Genomic DNA, 18,749 nt, shown 5'->3' with positions numbered 1-18,749 from the left:
TACTGGTGATTGAACCCAGGGGTGCTTAACCACTGAGTCACATCACCAGGCCCCTCCCCCCTTTTAAAAAATTATTATTATTGAGACAAGTTCTTGTTAAATTACTTAGGGCCTCATTAAGTTGCTGACACTAGCCTTGAATTTACTATCCTTCTGCCTCAGCTTCCTGAGTCTCTGGGATTACAGGTATGCACTATCTCACCTAGCTGACTCAATACTTTCATCCTCTGCCTTTATGTATTCAAGCAGCTCTTCTAGGCCACCATGTGGTAGCCCCAGTAGATATATGCGAACTCAGTATAAAACTATAAATATCAGTCTACCCCAAATTTGGTGATGAAAGCATCTGGGACTGTTAACACTTATGTGCAAGAAAATACACACTTCATCATAACAAAATTGACAAAGGTGTAGTCAATTTTTTCTAAAACTTTATACATTTTTTTTCTAAAACCTTATACATCTTAGACCGCTTCAGAATAGAACTCATATTAGACAGTACGCAGAAAAACATGAATTAAAGTAATTTTAGAAAACTATCAATTAATGTGATCTTATCACATTAATGGATAAGATCAATGATGAAACTTTTTTTTAATGTCCAATTTCTCTGGCAATCAGAGAAATGCAAATTATTATTTTTTAAACAGAGAGAGAGAGAGAGAGAGAGAGAGAATTTTTTAATATTTATTTATTTTTTGGCGGACACAACATCTTTTTTTGTATGTGGTGCTGAGGATCGAACCAGGTGAGCGTGCTACTGCTTGAGCCACATCCCCAGCCCCAATGCTAAAACTTAAAATCTTTTCTATTAAAAGTTTATCATCAGGGCTTGGGGCATACTTATGGTTTGAGTGCTTGTCTATCATGTGCATAGGACCTGGATTCTATCCCCAGCACTGCAAAGAAGAAAAGATTAGATTCTAGAATCTTTTTCTGAGACATGGAAATTAGGAATAATATCTGAAAGTGTATAATAAACACTAAAATATCACATATATGTTGACATGTATGTATCGATGTGGTTTTAGATAGTATTTTCTTGGAATAGATGCTTCTGTTTGAGACAGCTAGTTCATCATCATCATCATCTTTTTTTTAATATATATTTTTTTATTTGTAATTGGACACAAAACCTTTATTTATTTATTTTTATGTGGAGCTGAGGATTGAAGCCAGCACCTCTCCGGTGCTAGGTGAGCATTCAATAGTCACATCCCCAGCCCTAGCTAGTTCATCTTCTAATGTGGGGTTCTTGTGTGCTCTTGAGAGTTATCATATTGGAATTATTATTATTATTATTATTTTTGCAGTGCTGTTGATTGAACCCACACATGGTAGGTAACCACTCTACCACTGAGCTACATGTCTACCCTGTTTAAAAATTTTTATATAGGGTCTTGCTAAGTAGCCCAGGCTGGTCTTGAACCCATGATACTCCCAAGCTGCTGGGATTACTGGGGTATGTCACTGCACCTGGTTCATAATGGATGTTAATTGTCCGTTTCCTCCACTAGGAATGTGAGCACTGGTTAACTCTATATCCACAACAATTACAACAATGAATACAAAAGAGACAGTAGATGGTTCTGAATCTGTTTTTATGAAGCCAACTGACATAGTAATAATTCAGCTACATATTATTTTCTAATAAATATGTAAATACATAATCTACATAACAATGTTTTGATATATAGCAAAACTGTCATAAAGCAAATTTCATTCATGTGGTATGCTTTCCTTTGCCACTTTATTGTACTCTACATGTCAAATTTATTTATTTATTTATTTATTTATTTAAAGAGAGAGTGAGAGAGAGGGGGGGACAGAGAGAGAGAGAGAGAGAGAGAGAGAGAGAGAGAGAGAGAGAGAGAGAGAGAATTTTAACATTTATTTATTTTTTCTTAGTTCTTGGCGGACACAACATCTTCGTTTGTATGTGGTGCTGAGGATCGAACCCGGGCCGCACGCATGCCAGGCGAGCACGCTACCGCTTGAGCCACATCCCCAGCCCCTACATGTCAAATTTAAATTTCTTATTTTATGAATTTCTTCTCTCAAGTGACTATAGGATAAAAAATTGTTTAATGTCATCAATAAGGCAAAATAGTTCATAAATGCCAACTATATAGTAAAGATGTCTAGTCTAATTTCTTCTGATGAACTAAAAACATGAATTTTCACTTAAGGAATTTCTTCTAGCTTCTTCTCACTTGTGTTAATCTTAGAAAAGCAGAAAATATTCTGTACTCACAGTTACACTGGTCACATACGTAGATTTTTCCTTCTAAAACTTCAGTTTCTGTAAATTTGGCCAACATTTCAGTAACCAGACATGGCTGGGAAGCAATATCTTTTCCACTGAATTGGTATCTTTCTGGAAATTCTAGTGACAAATCCCAGAAAGGTTCTATAGTATTTGATTTGTTGTCACATGCAAGACATGTAACCTGTAAATACAAATATTAGTTACTCAGATTACAATTCTGTTGAAACACCAATTCCTTTCACTTAGAGGTCATTGACAATTCATAAGTATTTCTTCTAAAATGCATCATTAAAATGCTGAATTACTGGCTTTATATTCTTGTTAGAAAAATTCTAATTTTTCTTTCCAAAAGATTATCATTAAACCCATTATGAACTAGTGTGCTTCAACTATGAGGCCTTCAAAAAGCCCCAATGCAAGTCAAATCTAGAACTTACGCAAAAGTTCTAACTTAAGCTCATTTGATAGGCATACATTGTGTCTGTGTACACATATTGTGTGTATACATAAATACACATCACAAATATATTTATATGCACTTAATTTAACATATTTTATGTTATTAGGCACCAGGTCCTTTGCCCTTTTTCCTTCATCTTCTACTGATTGTCTTTATCACCCCAAATCCTATAACCTCTAAACCCACCCATCTTTTATGGGGGGCAGGGTGCTTGCTGGGGATCGAACTCAGGTCATCTCACATGGCATATACTCCAGAACTGAGTTATACTCCTAGCATTTCAATACACCATCTTAAACACAGTACAAGTAAAACACTATTGGTAAATTTCATTATGCAGATTTTGAAGCCCTACCAACTAGTAATTTCAAAAGAATACATATAAATATTATCATATTTTCACTTAAGTTACATATAATCCCTATCCAAATATAAAAAACCTAGAAAGGGTTGGGGATGTAGGCCAGTGGTAAAGCATTTGCCTAGCATGCACCAAGAAGGCCCTGGGTTCAATCCCCAGCATGAAAAAAAACAAAAACAAAACAAACAAAAAACCCCCACAAAACCACAAAAAAAGTATTCTAACAACTTATATAGCAACACAGTAAATGGAAGGGAAGGAAAAAAAAAAGTAACTTCACTGAAACATACAACAGGATTTAATGCCACCAATCCTGCACATATTTGAAGACAGACTAAGGGCTAACAATAACAAATATCACAAAGGAACTCTTTCATATAAGCTACATTCCTGGCATGGGCAACAAAAAGAAGAAGCCAGTTCTACTACAGGTTTTAGATATAACAAACTGACACAAAGAACACTCTTGGTGTTTAGTCTGGGGACTCATTAGCACCAGGCTTGACCTTTTGAGAAGTTTCTTGAATAAAAAGAAAAGAAATAAAAGCAACTGTTGGAATCTCCTGTGAACCAGTTTTCTGAGTTTATTACACGTTTAAAAGGAAAAGGGGCTTGAGGTGTAGATTAGTGGTATAGCATGGGCTTAGCATGTGTAAGGCCCTGGGTTCAATCCCCAGCAATTGTCCTTGCTCCCAATATGGGTTAAGAGAAGCAAAGTTTGTGTAACAATTTTCATTAATTTCAAAGTTCATTTATAAAGGAAAAAGAGGGGAAAACAGACATTCTCACACTCCTGGAAATATAAAATGGTAAAAATCTTTCTGAAAAAAATGTTTTCATTAAGTATCAAAAGTCCTAACTTTTGATAAAGTACTTCTATTTCTAGGACTTGGTCATAAAGAGATCATCAGAAAAACTACATTAATTTATCATGATATTATAATAATGACAAAATCTGAAAGTCAAATAGGGATTAAAGTTAGGGTACAAACAAACATATAATGGACACTAAAATGTTTTGAAAAGAATGATCAATTCATGTGTGTGAGGGAGGGAATACTTGGAATTTAACCCAGAGGTGCTGCTTTACACTCAGCTACTACATCTCTAATCCTTTTCAAAATTTTTAAAATTTTAAGACAGGGTCTTGCTAAGTTGCCTTAGCTGGCCTTAAACTTGGCTATCCTTTAGCCGCAGCCTCCCAAGCAGCTAAAAACAATGATCAAATATTTTTAATGACTATGGAAAAGCCTTACAATATTAATTTAATATTAATATTAAATTGAAGTCAATTATGGTACAAAATATGTGCAGGAAAAAAGATTAGAAGGAATTATGTCAAAATATTAAGTTTTACCAATTATGCCGATATGGGACAAGAAAGGGAATGTTTTTTCTACTATATAATTCCTATATTATACAGATTTTCTACTTACAGTATATTTGAAAGCTTTTGCATAGAAAAGATAAAAATGACTGGCCAGGCGCAGTGGTACATGCCTTAATGTCAGCAGCTTGTGAGGCTGAGGCAAGAGGATCACAAGTTCAAAACCAGCCTCAGCAACTTATTAGAACCTCTCTCAAAATAAAATATAAAAAGGGGCTGGGGACATGACTCAGTGGTTAAGCAATCCTGGGTTCAATCCCTGGTACAAAAAAAAAGAGCCTGACAAAAAAGTTAGCCCTTATTTGCTAATTGGTATAATGTTGAATCTTTATATTTCTGAAACATTAAACTGAAATTTCAGTTATTCCTTATAAGAACTGCATCTGAACTATTTAAAGAAACATTCTAGAAAAGTGTTCTATAAAAACAAAAGGAAGGGGGCTGGGGATACAGCTCAGTTGGTAGAGTGCTTGCCTCACATGCACAAGGCCCTGGGTTCAATTCCCAGCACCATAAAAGATAGACAAAACAAACAAAAAACCCCCCAAAGGTGGTATCATAATGGAAAGTTGAACTGAAAAATACAGCTAGGTGTACAGGGGGAAGAAGATGACCTAAAGGCCTAATTTTTTCAGTTAAAATAAAAGCAAAGCTGTGTGCTATAGAGAAGAAGAGAGTCCACTTCTAGTAACAGTTCATTCATTATAGAGAGCCTTCAATTAGAATCTGTGTTTGTAGCTGAAACATTTTACAAGAGAGGAAACTGTTATAGCAGTAACTAAAATAGAGGAAAACCCATTTAGGATTATTACTCTAGATAAAATTACATTTGTCTATCTTAAAATTTTCCTACCTACTTGTAAAAGACTCTGACCCTCTGACTTTACAGAAAGTACTCCAAGGATCCCTGAACTTGCTCAAGTATTAGCTGGGCAGGGTAGCACACACCTGTAATCTCATGACTTGGGAGGCTGAGGCAGGAAGATCACAAATTTGAGGCCATCCTCAGTAACTTAGTGAGACCCTGTCTCAAAAATAAAAAAGGGCCAGGGCGTAGCTCAGTGATAGAGCACACCTGGGTTAAGTCTCCAATGCCACATACACTGCCCCACCCCCACCTCCCAAAAAGAAAGAGCGAAAGAAAAAGAAATTGCTTAAGTGTACACCACTCGTATTACAGAACATTAGTATCTTTAATCCCCTGGAATGAATGTATTATTATTTACCTAGAAAGTTCTGTTTCCTAATTTCCCCCTCCCCTCAAAAAGCTTCTCATTCCATGAACACATAACTATTTTCCAACGATACATGAAGGAAAAAACTGTAAATGACTTCTTTATACACACTCATAAAACCAATCCATTTTGACCTAAAGTGGAACAAGCTCAACCTTGATGCATACAGAATGTGCATTTCTGGTACTTTACAAATTCAAGATGAAAATAAGATTTTAAAAAATCCATACCTGACTAAGAAGTTGTCCATGAAAAATATTATTTACGACATTTAGAACCTGTTTGATAAGTTTCCTTTGGGAAGTGGGGATGAGAGCTGGTAACCTGGTACCAGTTGTCTCTAGTTCATGTTGTATTTTATCCAAAAGTTCACAAAGAAATTCCTGAGCATCTTGTTGGGCATAACCACGAAAAGCAGGAATTACCCTCCACACTGAGTGAAGCATAGCAAATGGTGAGACCAGCGCCCACTTTCCAGACCACATGACTTGAAACAAAGTATGCAATTCATGACAAAGAGAAATGTACTGTGAACTTGGCTCCCTTGGCTGAATAAGTTCCATATTTCTACTTTTTGATGCCCCACCACTTAGTCCTGATGATAAACTTGGATGTCTGGAGCAAACCAAGCCTGTATCTTTTTCTTGGCATTCATTCATTTGATATACTACTGTATCTGTTATGGGTGGATGCTTATAAGATCTTGTCTTATCACTAGCAGTCACAGTAAGCCATTGGTTCAGATCAAGTTTTAAAAAACACTGTCGAAAAATAAGTAAATGACTCAATACCTGAAGAACAGAATTCATATAGCAAGTATTTCCCAAATTTCTCAATCCTGTTACACCAGGAGTTCCTATTGGTCTTCGTTTGACTGGAGAGTCACTGCCTTTTTTAAATCTCACATCTTCTGAGGTAGAAATGACTTTATCTTTTGCTGGTGATAGTGGAGTTTGTGGTGGTACTTCAACAGGAACTATTTCAATGGTGGTGGACTTAATTAGACCTTGCAAACGTAAACTCTTTCTTGGAGGCATACTATCTAATTCTGCTTTCACTTGATACTCTAATTCCTGGTGTCTTTTTTTCACTTCTCTTTTTGCTATCTTTTCCTGAAATTGTTCTTGCCTTTTTTTCCCAATGGGTGATTGTTCAAACCAAGTTCGAAAGATTTTACCCATGAGCATTCTTCTTCTGTGCCAAAGGGCAGTACACATTTGATCTTCATTTTGAAGCAGAGATTGGGTGCCATCATGTAAGAAGAAAGAATTGTCACTTGTATCCACAGACCGTAAAACTCTTCCACTACGAGTTGTACTGTGATAATTTTGGCTTTTGATTGCACTTAAAGTACTTCGTAGTAACTTCAGGTCTCCAGTTGCATTATCATTAAGAACATAATCATCACAAAGATAACAAAAAACATACATCTCATTCACTTCCAGTGCAACAGGATGACTGCTTTCTTGAAAGTGCTTGAGTGCATGCTCTTCAATATATCGTCCACAGGCAACATGAGAACAGCTGAGGCAAGCCCAAATAGATTCAGTTGTATTGCAGTCCACACAATACCATTTCTGAGGGTTGAGGATGGAATGGTCTGGAGCAAGCTGCAACTGCCCAACGTGTTTGCACTTATCCATTGTTAGCATTTATTCAGTCTGTCTGAGAAACACATAATCCAAACGACTCTCTGTTCACAACACTTGAAGAACCTGAAAACTAAGCAGAACAATGTCAATTTTTAATAAAAGGCAAGTCAAGAATATTCCTTTTTTATAAGGTATATTCATAAGAATAGTGTAAATCTGTTCTCTCTGCTTCTAATTTCTGAGCTGCTTGTCGTAAGATCGTATGTAATTTTCCCTCTCCCTTTACTTCTGGTTTCCCTAATCTCTCACTCACTTTGCTCTTAAAAAACACATACTTTGGGCCCGGTGCAGTAGTGCACACCTATAATTCCAGCAGCAGGAGGATCGCAAGTTCAAAGCCAGCCTCAGCAAGGGTGAGATGCTATAAGTAACTCAGTGAGACCTTGTCTCTAAATAAAATACAAAATAGGGCTAGCGATGTGGCTCAGTGGTTGAGTTCAATCCCCAGCACCACCCCCTGCCCCCCCCCAAAAAACCCCCAAATACTTTGGTATTGTACCTACAATTAAAAATATAAAAACAAAACAAACACATACTTTACTTTCCCTTTAAAACTTTTGTGTTTAATTTTCTGCCACCATCTAGTGGTGAAAAATGGGTAGTGGCCACTTTTCACTAAATCGGAACAAGATCTATCCTCTTTACCCATTAGTTTGCTGGCAGTTCCTAAAACATTGCTCTTCTTAAACACTGGGGATGGCAAAACCCAAATATATCTCTCACTGATATTTACTAACATTCTGAGGCCCATGTGGAGTTACCAAAGCATAATCATAGTTAAAAGCATGTGTTGGAATTCTATTTGTGATTCATATTTTAAGAAAGTTTTAAAGTTCAAGAAGGTTTTAATGTTTCTAAACTTCATCTATTAAAAAAAAAGAGAAAAATCATCCTAACTTCATTAGAACTGTTCAAGGATTGAGAGAGATAACAAACGTTTATTTGACTCATGATAAATACTCCATAAACTGCAGCTACAGTGAATAAGTTTTAATATTCTATTTATTTAAGTTAAATATTTGACTTAATTATATTAAACTTGTCTTTCCACTTAGTAAATCAATGATTACTTTTAATTATGGCTGCATAACATACTCTTATTTGACAGACCTGACAATTTGCCTTCAGGAGAAAGAGTATGTTTTTATGTTTGAATATTCTCAGGAATGTAAAAATATGTGTAAACAAAGAGTAAAGAGAAAGAATATGAAGTGGATGGCAATATAATGAGCCATTACATTTTAGCAAGACTAAGCATATCTGAAATTAGAAGCGTATTCCTTTTTCTTTTTTAACAGTGCTGGGGATTGATTGACCTCATACCTGCTAGGCAAGGGCTCACCACTGACCTACATATTTCCCCCAGCCCTTTTTTTTTTTTTTTTTTTTGACAGGGTCTCGCTCAATGGCTGAGACTGGCAATCTTCCTTCCTCAGTCTCTAGCGTAGCTAGGAGTACTGGTATGCACCACCAAGCCCTGTTTATAAACTTTCTGTTTTAAAGGCCTACATAATTTTTAATATACAACTTGCTCCTTTATAAGTTAAAGTCAGGAGCATTTCTGTTATAGATACTTAAAATAATAAGAAAAAAATGTATTAGAAACTAGTGATAGGGTTAGGATTGTGGCTCAATAGTAGAGCACTTGCTAGCATGTGAGATCCTGGATTCAATTTTCAGCACTGCATATAAATAAATAAAATAAAGGTTCATTGACAAATTAAAACAAAAAAAAAAACCAAGCTAGTGATTATGAGCCATTTTTCATTGGTTTAACATAAATTGAAGCCAAATTTCAGGGTGCAGATGAGAACCTAGATAGAGAAAATTAACATCATATGTAACATGACCATGCTTTAAATTTTAAGGGCAATAAGATGACATGAATTTCAATGGTACTTTCAAGTGCCATCTCCAGAGCCCTATGAAAACTGCAAAGGTAAAGCTGGTTTCGGTCTCTCCTACTTCTCTTTGTAAAATCTCCTAGCTATCAGAGCCTCCTTTTAGATATCAGTCCTACTAAGCATGACTTAACTCATGCCAGTACCAACTTGCGCATGTGAACACATTTCAAATACCCATTTTATTTTATTTATTTATTTTTTTAAAGATCTTTTTTTTAGAGAGAGAGTGGAGATATATATATATATCTAATATATATAATATATATATTATATATATATAGAGAGAGAGTTTTTTTAATATTTATATATATATTATATATATATATAGAGAGAGAGAGAGAGTTTTTTTAATATTTATTTTTCAGTTCTCGGTGGACACAACATCTTTGTTGGTATGTGGTGCTGAGGATCGAACTTGGGTCGCACGCATACCAGGCGAGCGCGCTACCGCTTGAGCCACATCCCCAGCCCACCCATTTTAAATTCACTTCTCTCCCCTAAAAATTTCCTGAGTTCTAAAATCTGGTCATACATACTATTTTATTAGAACTCCTAGGATTCAATAATGGTTGCTAATGAGACATTAATGACTAACATACTCTGTTATCTTATATCCTTCCAGTAACTAAAGCAAAATACCTTACAGTCATACCTGATTTTCTCTTCACACCAATCCTTCAGGAAAAATGGTTCACTCTACTTCCAAAATATATCTAGAATCTGCCAGGCACAGTGGTGCAAACCTATAATCCCAGTGGCTTGGGAGGCTGAGATAGGAGAATTGAGAGTTCAAAGCCAGTCTAGGCAACTGCAAGGCACTAAGCAAGTCAGTGAGACACGGTCTCTAAATAAAATACAACACAAGGCTGGGGATGTGACTCAGTGGTTAAGTATCCCTGAGTCCAATCCCCGGTACTCATCTCTTTTTCAACCAACCTGATCCAAGCCACAAACAAATCTTACCTGGACTATTGCAATGAGGCTCCTTAAATGGTCTCCAATTCTATCTTTACTGCCATGGAAGTTTACTAAACACACACAGCAGCAATCTGCTTCTAGACCCAGACAATCGGGGACCAAAAGGAAATAAGGTCAGTAGACCCTTGCTCTGAACCTCTCCCACTTACACTTATGTGGAGTTGGCAGGGCCAAGAGGATGTTTGAGCCTTCACATACTCCAAACTGCCCTTCTAGACCCACTCCCTGGTACCTGGGTCTTGGAGATTTGCTCCTAGGCTGTAAGGGCAATATAGAGCCACTGAAAAATTCTGTAGTGGAGAATTGACATGATCAGATTTGTAGGTTAAAGAGAGATCTGAATGGCGAACAGATCTGGAAGAGGGATGAAAGAATAAAGAGACTCTAGAAATCCAGAAATTAAAGCTGTAGCAGTTTTGAAAAAGGGAGCAGAGGTAGACTCAGTGCTTAAACACTGCATAAGGGAACTGATTCAATTTGGAAGTTAAAGGGAGAATTTAAGTTTCTCTTTCCATTCAAAATGTACTGAATTAAAAATGCAGAGAAAATTTATTTAAGCATTATGTTTCTGGCAAATCAAAGACAATAATTACTTTAAACATTTTCAGAGGAGAAAAGGAGAATGCTATTTATTTACATGCAAAGAAAATTATTTAAAAATTTTTTAAAGAGGTGGAATGAGTTAACACCGTATACACATTCAGAAAAGAATAGTGAGTAGAAAAACGCCTAGAAAGAATATACATATTTATTCTGGGGTTACTGCTGGGTAATGAGACAAAAAATTATCATATTTTCTCTTTATTAATCCAAATTTTCAAATTTCTAAAAAGAATACACATGTTAGTTGTATGTTTTAAGTAAAAAAACAGTTGAAAAAGATAGTGCTGTAAATAGAGGCTAAGTTGTCCCTAGCCTCTTTATTCCCTTTTCTATTCTACAAATTTATTCCCTTAGTTACAAGGAAATTTATCTGTTTCACTGAAATTGTTACTAAAAAATATATTTGGATGAGGGCAAGGTCCTTGACCTTCAACAGGAAATGGTATCTGTAGTTGAACACATGAGTCTACTCAATGCAAGACTGTGAAAAAGAGTGATATCTTGATGACATATCATTTCTTTGAGAGGTGCTGTAGTAGGGGAGAGGTATCTCAGCAAAATGGCTGAAGGGCATGCTTTGAAATCCAAATGTTTAAGTTTAACCCTTGAATGCATTTACTACATGTTCTACATACCATTTTTTTTAATCTGTAAAATACTAGTAATAATACCAGTAGGTTGTTGAAGGAATTTATATATTTATTTTTATATATATATTTATATATATTGTGTATATATATATATATATATATATATATATATATATATACATATCCATTGAAGATTTCTGACATTTAATAATATGGCACTTAATACATTGTAGTTGCTAGTAATACTAATACTAATTCTAGTTTTGAGTTGATCACTTTTAGCTATGAGTCCATTCTCAACCAAGTAAAATACTGACTGAAATCAAGATGTTAGCTAAGAACTAAGGTCTGACCTCTCCCACACGAATTTACATTTTAAAAGAGGTCTCTCAAAAATCTTTTTAAGATCCAAAGATGTGAAACCAGAATGACAGATCATGAGATTATTATTTTAGAGGAGGGGGTCCCACTTATGCCCTCCACTTATAAATGAAGCCAGTAGTGGGGTGAATGACTAGGGGAAAGGAGGGAGCAAATAGGTGCTAAAGAGGTAGGCAGCTGCCCCCCAAAATCTGTTTGCTTTCCTGCCTAGAGCCAATGCTCAGAGACAGTTAGGATGGATGATATCCCCAAAGAGGCCTCATCAAAGATCTAAAAGCTTAGAGGAAAAGCAAGGAGGATGGTAGTATTAACTTGACACTTCCTATTTTTCCCTACTGGATCCAGAGCCCTTTCTTTTCATTTGTTAATTCACTGCTGGGAAGCTATTAACTCTGGCTCCAGCACATCAGATTTATGATTTTTTGGCAGTATATTCATTCTTTTAAAAAATATATTTTTAGTTGTAGATGGACACAATATCTTTCTTTCTTTCTTTTTATGTGGTGTGGAGTTTTGAACCCAGTGCCTCAGGCATGCAAGGCAAGTGATCTACCGCTGAGCTACAACCCCAGTCCCATGGTATATTCATTTTAAAGAAATATAATAAAAACATTTCTATATGCCATATGCAGATTCTGACAAAATATTATTTGTACCTATACAAAAGCATCATACAATAAGATATTCTGAACAATCTCTATAGTAAGAATTTAAATTATCTGTATTATCTTTTCATGCATTTAAAAATGTTTCACACTTGAAATTCAAAATAGTAGCGACTGAATGGCTTTTTAAAACCATATATGCTGGGCTGGGATTGTGGCTCAGTGATAGCAGGCTTGTGTAGCATGCATGAGACACTAAGTTCCATTCTTAGCACAGCATATAAATAAAGGTCCACTGACAACTAAAAAACATATTTTAAAAAAACCCCATACATGCTAACTTTAAAGACCTTGCCTCAAAAATAAATAAATAAATAGACAGACAAATAAATAAATAAATAAATAAAAAGAATAGGGCTGGTGATAGAGCTCAGTGATAGAATGCCCCAAGGTTAAAATGCCCAGTAGCATTCCTCCCCCAATTTAGAAAGGTAGCTAAGCTTTCTTACTTCAAATATCAATATTTCACTATAAACTCTAGTTACCTTCAAACTAATGATTTTTTTTCAGCTGACCACACCTTTTTACCTTAATATCTTAAAAACACTTGGAAGGAAAGCATGGAATGGTAAAATACAGTTATAAGCATTGGAGATTCCTACAGGAGAACGGATGTCAATAGTATGAATCACATAATCTAATGGCTCAATTTTTAGATTCCGTCCTTTTAAAAAAATGTTTAAAGAAATATCAGGCAAGTTACTGTGAAAATAAACCCCAACCAGACAAACTAAATTACCATTTAATAAAGTGAAAAGAATGAGGATAATGGCTAATGCATCTTCCTAAAAAAATTAAAAGTAAATAACTATGTTAAAATCTGAATAGAAGCCAAAATAAATTATGCTCTATTAATAACCTCCCCCTGGTCTCTCATGCAGTTACATGATCTTCCTATAATATTTACATTTTATATAATTCTTAGTGTCTTCTAGGGACAATTTTACAATTATTATAAAATTGTAAGGCTATAAAATTAAAACTCCTTAATTTGGCTTATGAGAGTTTTCAAATTGTAGCACTTTTCTACTCTCACCAGTGACTAGTCACTTCCCACACATCCTGTTAAAATGTTTTTATATACACATGACCATATTTTAGATAAGTATAATTTTTTAAATATTTATTCATTTTTTTTTTTTTTAGTTTAGGTGGACACAATATCTTTTTTTTTTATGTGGTTCTGAGAATCGAATTCAGTGCCTCACGCATGCTAGGCGAGCAAGCTACCACCTGAGCCACATTCCCAGCCCTAGATAAGTATAATTTTAAAAATTCTTTGTAACTGGGATATGGACTAGTTTCTAATATATTTATTTATTTATTTTAGTTGTAGGTGGACATGATATCTTTATTTATTTTTTATGTGGTGCTGAGGATCAAACCCAGTGCCTAACTGCTAGGTGAGCACTCTACCACTGAACTACAACTCCATGAGTAGTTTTGTTTGTTAATTTTTTTTTTTTGTATTGTATATGGACAGAATGCCTTTATTTATTTTTATGCAGTACTAATGAACCCAGTGGCTCACAAATGCTAGGCAAATGCTCTGCCACTGAGCTACAGCCCCAGCCCTAGATTAGTTTAATTTTTTAAAAAATTTTTTAGTTGTAGATGGACACAATACCTTTATTTATTTATATGTGGTGCTGAGGATTGAACGTGGTGCCTCACACACGGTAGCTGGAGCGCTCTACGCTGGGCTGTGAGCTCTCTGGCCCAGCCCCCTGGACTAGTTTTTAATAGAAAATGGGCATGCACATTTTGTATAAACACACATTGTACTTCAATTTAAAAAAAAAAAAGTACCACTGGGAATAAAGTGAATAAAAAATTGTGTCATAGTAATTATCTTTATCTCAATAAAGAAAACACTGAAAACCAGGCATAGTGGCACACACCTGAAATTCCAGCAACTTGTGAGGGTGAGACAGGAGGATCGCCAAGTTTGAGGCAGCCTCAGCAGTTTAGTCAGGTCCTGACTCAAAGTATAAAGGGCTGGGGACATAGCTCAATGATAAAGCACTCCTGGGGGTTCAATCCCAGCACCAAAAATCCAAAACAAAACAAAACCTCCCCTCAAAAAACCCCGACAAAAAACACTTGAGACCTCTGAGAAGAAGTAAACTGAAGCAGACATATGTTGAATCTTTGATAAAGATAATTTTTGTAAGGAGTTATGTTTCTTTTAACAGTAACAAATATATCCTCTAAAAGTTATTAAAAGTACTAAGAGTTGTTGTTTTCCATAATAAAAGCTAGGAGAAAATGATAATTTCAGTAGGAAGTAGGCTTTAAGAATTACATACCACCATAATCATTACACGCACTTGGATAAGAGTAAAAAACAGTTTTATCCATAATTTGTAGTAATTAGGGTAAACCCTAGTAACTCCTTACAAGAAGTTTTCAATTTTCCACTTACTTCATGGAACCATCATAGTTCCCTGTTCTCTTCAGAGATGTTTGTAAAACACCAAGGGTCAAGCACAGTGCTTGGTACACAGAAAGGGGTTCGCTATTTTTGAATGAACAAATTATTGAACAAAATGAACACAATGGGCTCTCAAATTCTCTTAGGTACACTATTATGCCTATTATGTGCTTTGGCACTTCTCCATGTCAATCATGATGTATTTCCTTTCCTTTATCCCTAAAAAGGCTTTGGTTATTCTTTCTTCCTTTAGAAATCTAGAATCTATAATTACCCTGATCTGGCTTGAAACTCCTCATTAAATAATAAAGGATATCCCCCCCCCTTTTTTTTTTCCTGGGCCTTCCCTATGTCTCCAACATAGCTCTCTTGAAGCAGGGACTGATTCTAGCTGTAGGTGTTTTAAAATAAAACCCCTAGAATACAAGTTCTGGCTTCCTCTGGTTATCTGAATACTTTACTTCCAACTCCTACTTACAAGTAATTAGTTCATGAGCAATTTTATCAGTGTCACACCAACATATTTATACATCAACCTACTGCAGTTAACTTCATAACAATGGGGGAAAACGTGAAGAAAAAAAAAAAACCTGAGCATTCTATTATAAGTCCAGTAATTGAGTTCAAATATTTTGTGTATGAAATGACTAAACATATTGGGCAAGATGGTTCATTCCTGTAACCCCAGCGATTTGGGAGACTTAAGCAGTAGGATTCAAAGTATAAAACTAGCCTCTGCAACTAAGGAAAGCCAGTCTCAAAATAAAAGGGTGGAGGATGGGCTGGGGTTGTGGCTCAGAAGTAGAGTGCTCGCTGAGCATGCAGGAGGCACTGGATTTGATCCTCAGTACCGCATTAAATAAATAAATTGTGGGGGGAAAAAAAGGTGGAGGATGTAGATCAGTGGTGGGGAACCTCTCCAGTACAGATGGATAAAAATGCCTACATTCTAACAGTTGTTCTAGTACATCTATGATTTGGCCTAACATCAGGGTTTTTCCCCCCCCCTTTGTGATGGGTTAAAAAAATTAAAAATGAATTATTTCAGTTTTCAGGGTATCTGAAAATGCTATGAATACAGGACACTTCTTACAATAATCTTTTTGCTAGAAAGCCCATATTTACAGAATTTCCTTATATTTTAGTTACTTTTCACCTATTTAGGGTGGGCCTAATGGCAAAAGTGTCTCCTGTTAGAGTCAGTAAATGATCTGGCACACATTTTCTTTCTTTCCCATATTGATTACTCCTGAGTATATGCCCCAGCCTCTTCAATCTCCCTCCAAGGACAAATGTATTAAAATTTGTTTGTTCTACCTAACACTGCAGGAAAGAAAAAAAACTTCAAAGCACCTTTTTTTTTTTTCCTGCTACCAAAAAGCCAAAACAGTTCCCCTTCTCTGTACTGCTAACATTCAAAAACCAAACTCAACATTCACAGGGTTTTTTTTTTTTTTTTTTTTCTTTCAGGCTAAGTAGTTTGTCTGATGCCAGTCAGATTCTGCCCTTAAACGACCAATCAGCAGATAATTTTCTTAAATACCATCAAAATATTATAATACTCAGTAAGATTCAATTGCGTAGATGAAAAGTTTGGTACTATAAGTTTTCTTTCAAACTACAAACAGGATAATCTATAAAGGGTGGGCAATTAGGTAGAAATTTCAGATATGTAACCCAAATCTTCAATAGATTTTTCTATTTTAAATATTCCAAAAAAGTATACCACTAAATATTATGTTAAATGCCTACTCGTTAATCACTTCAAATTCTTTAAGCTAAAAAACTGCAAACAATTAGGATTTTGGAAGAAAAAGATCGATGCACAATTAAAATAGTTCAATGAGAAAGTTGAACATTTTCGACTATTTGTTCAATATCAGAATGTCTCAATTTCAATTTGAATAGTCTACAGTATTAAATACTGGATTGAAAAATCTGACATCCAATCGCAAAATCACAAACGCCACAGAAATCGGAGTGGGTACAGAAAACCGGAAAGTGGCAAAAATGTTTCCAGGCTCTTTCAAATTCCCTGAGATGCTAAATTAGGGACAAAAGGATGAGGTTCCAAGGATACAAAGTTTCATCTCTGTTAGGACAAATAAAACCCTGAATTTCGAGTTGTGAAATATTCTATTAACATGTGTTTTAACTCCTGCATGGATCGGCATCGGATCACGTCGAACAGTCAAAGTCTTTTTCTTGTTTACACCAAGTGCTGGTTTTGAAGACAGCGCAAAATGGAATTCCGGGGTCCACCCCTACTTCTGCCCCACAGGCAGCTACTTAACAGATAATAAGGAATTCCAGTGGAGGGCCTCCAGGTCTTATTTCCATGCTAATTTGCTAATTAAGGTGTAAAGGGGGTGGGGGCTTGAGCGAAAGTGAATCTCCTGTTACTAAAGGGCTTTCCTTCTAATATTAAATTTGCAAGAAAACTACCCAGTTACCAGTGAAATTTACAACAGCTCAACTCTGCCGCTGCAACAATTGTTATTTCTCGCTATCTTTTCATGGGGGTTAGTGGGGTGGGTCCCACCTCCTCTGAAGCTTGAGTAGGCGTTTTCCTCCTCCCCACACTGACCTGTTTCTCGGGCCCCCCGAAAAGAGTTGCGCCTACTAGCCTTGCTCCCCCTCGAGGGCCAGCGGGAGTGATTCGAGGAGGCTGGTTTTCAAAAACTGGAATGTCTGTAAGAGGCAGCAGGTGCAGGCAGCGCAGGGACCCGACCGAGGGAAGGAAGATCCCGAGAAGCCCCTTCCTCCCAAACACGGCACTAGAAACCTCCCCCGAAAAGCGCCGCAGAGACTTTGAGCATCACTTTGCGGTCATCAGAGCCTCGGGCAGGATGCGGTTCTCTCTCCATCGTGCGAGCGCAACCCCGGGCCCTAGCCGGCTCTGATTCGCGACCGCGATTCCTCGGCGCTCCCGCCCGAGGGCAGGGAACAGCTCCCCTCCGAGTCCTTCGAGACCCCCAGTCTCGGCCCGCTTCGGCCCAGGATCTCTGGTCCCTGGGGACGCAGCATCTCCGAGCCCTCGTGAGGTGGTCCCCAGAACACTGGCCCGAGCATCGCAAGACCCACCGCAACTTCCCAGAGGCGCCAATTCTAAATTCGCCGGACCCGCCGCCGCCTCCGCGCGCCCCTCAGCTCGCTCCGTAGCCCCCTCTCCCTCCCTCAGGAGCCCCTGCGTCCTGCGCGGCGGGAAAGCGCCGCCAGGTGCCTCCCGGCCCCTGGGCTCCCGTCGGACGTCTGCTCCGGCAGGGGGCTCCGCTCCTCCAACCGCCGCGGCCGCGCGCCCTCACGCCCTCACGCACTCACCGGTCCGAGCCGGAGCGGCCATCTTAGCGCGCACCCCCGGCCCGCGCCCCAGTTCGGCGGCGGGGGCTGCAGGTCCCGCGGCTACGTCAGCGCTGACGCCGCCTGCCCTGTCCCGCCCCTCCCTTCCCCGGCCGCGGGCCCGGCGGCCGCTTCCCGAGGGCGCTCCCGGCCCCCGGCCGACTCGGCACGCGGACGACAGCAGCGCCTCCAGGGCGGGCTCCGCACCCGTCGTGGCCATGGGGCCCGGAAGGTAAACCAGCTTTTCCTCGGTGCGGGTGAGATGCGGAGTATTCCGCAGGCGCCCATCACGTTCCCGGAATTTCTGCGAATCCCACGGCTTCGAACTGTTGGGCGGAAACGCGAGCCGGTTCCCTTCCCTTCAAAATCTGCCCAATTTCAGAGGCGTAGAAATTCCGTCAGAGAACCTCACCTCCCCGTGCAGGCGGCCGGGTGTAAGCCGCCGGGGCAGTGATCGCTGTGAACTGGGCTTCTTCACACGGCGGCAGGGT

The 18,749-nt window shown here is 37.9% G+C and overlaps 1 protein-coding gene across 2 annotated transcripts in view; it reads right to left on the bottom strand.

Annotated features, from left to right (window-relative positions):
• The window catches only part of Usp44 (ubiquitin specific peptidase 44), a 29,103-nt gene extending 10,777 nt beyond the window's left edge, over positions 1-18,326 (bottom strand). Inside the window, exons 1-3 of one of the 2 annotated variants that reach the window (XM_005324445.4) lie at positions 18,241-18,326; positions 5,943-7,434; positions 2,255-2,450 (exon numbers count right to left, since the gene is read on the bottom strand). In XM_005324445.4, coding sequence (XP_005324502.2) covers positions 2,255-2,450; positions 5,943-7,364 — 1,618 coding nt within the window. In that variant the 5' untranslated portion in view covers positions 7,365-7,434; positions 18,241-18,326. Of the gene's footprint in view, positions 1-2,254; positions 2,451-5,942; positions 7,435-18,003; positions 18,187-18,240 lie in introns of those variants that run through there. The other variant, XM_021725803.3, reaches the window with a different exon arrangement.
• Positions 18,327-18,749: the final 423 nt, after the last annotated feature.

Source organism: Ictidomys tridecemlineatus, chromosome 6 (assembly GCF_052094955.1).
Source record: "Ictidomys tridecemlineatus isolate mIctTri1 chromosome 6, mIctTri1.hap1, whole genome shotgun sequence".
Lineage (NCBI taxonomy): Eukaryota > Metazoa > Chordata > Mammalia > Rodentia > Sciuridae > Ictidomys > Ictidomys tridecemlineatus.
Note: the sequence above shows the minus strand (reverse complement) of the source record. Positions and strands in the feature narration are given on the sequence as shown.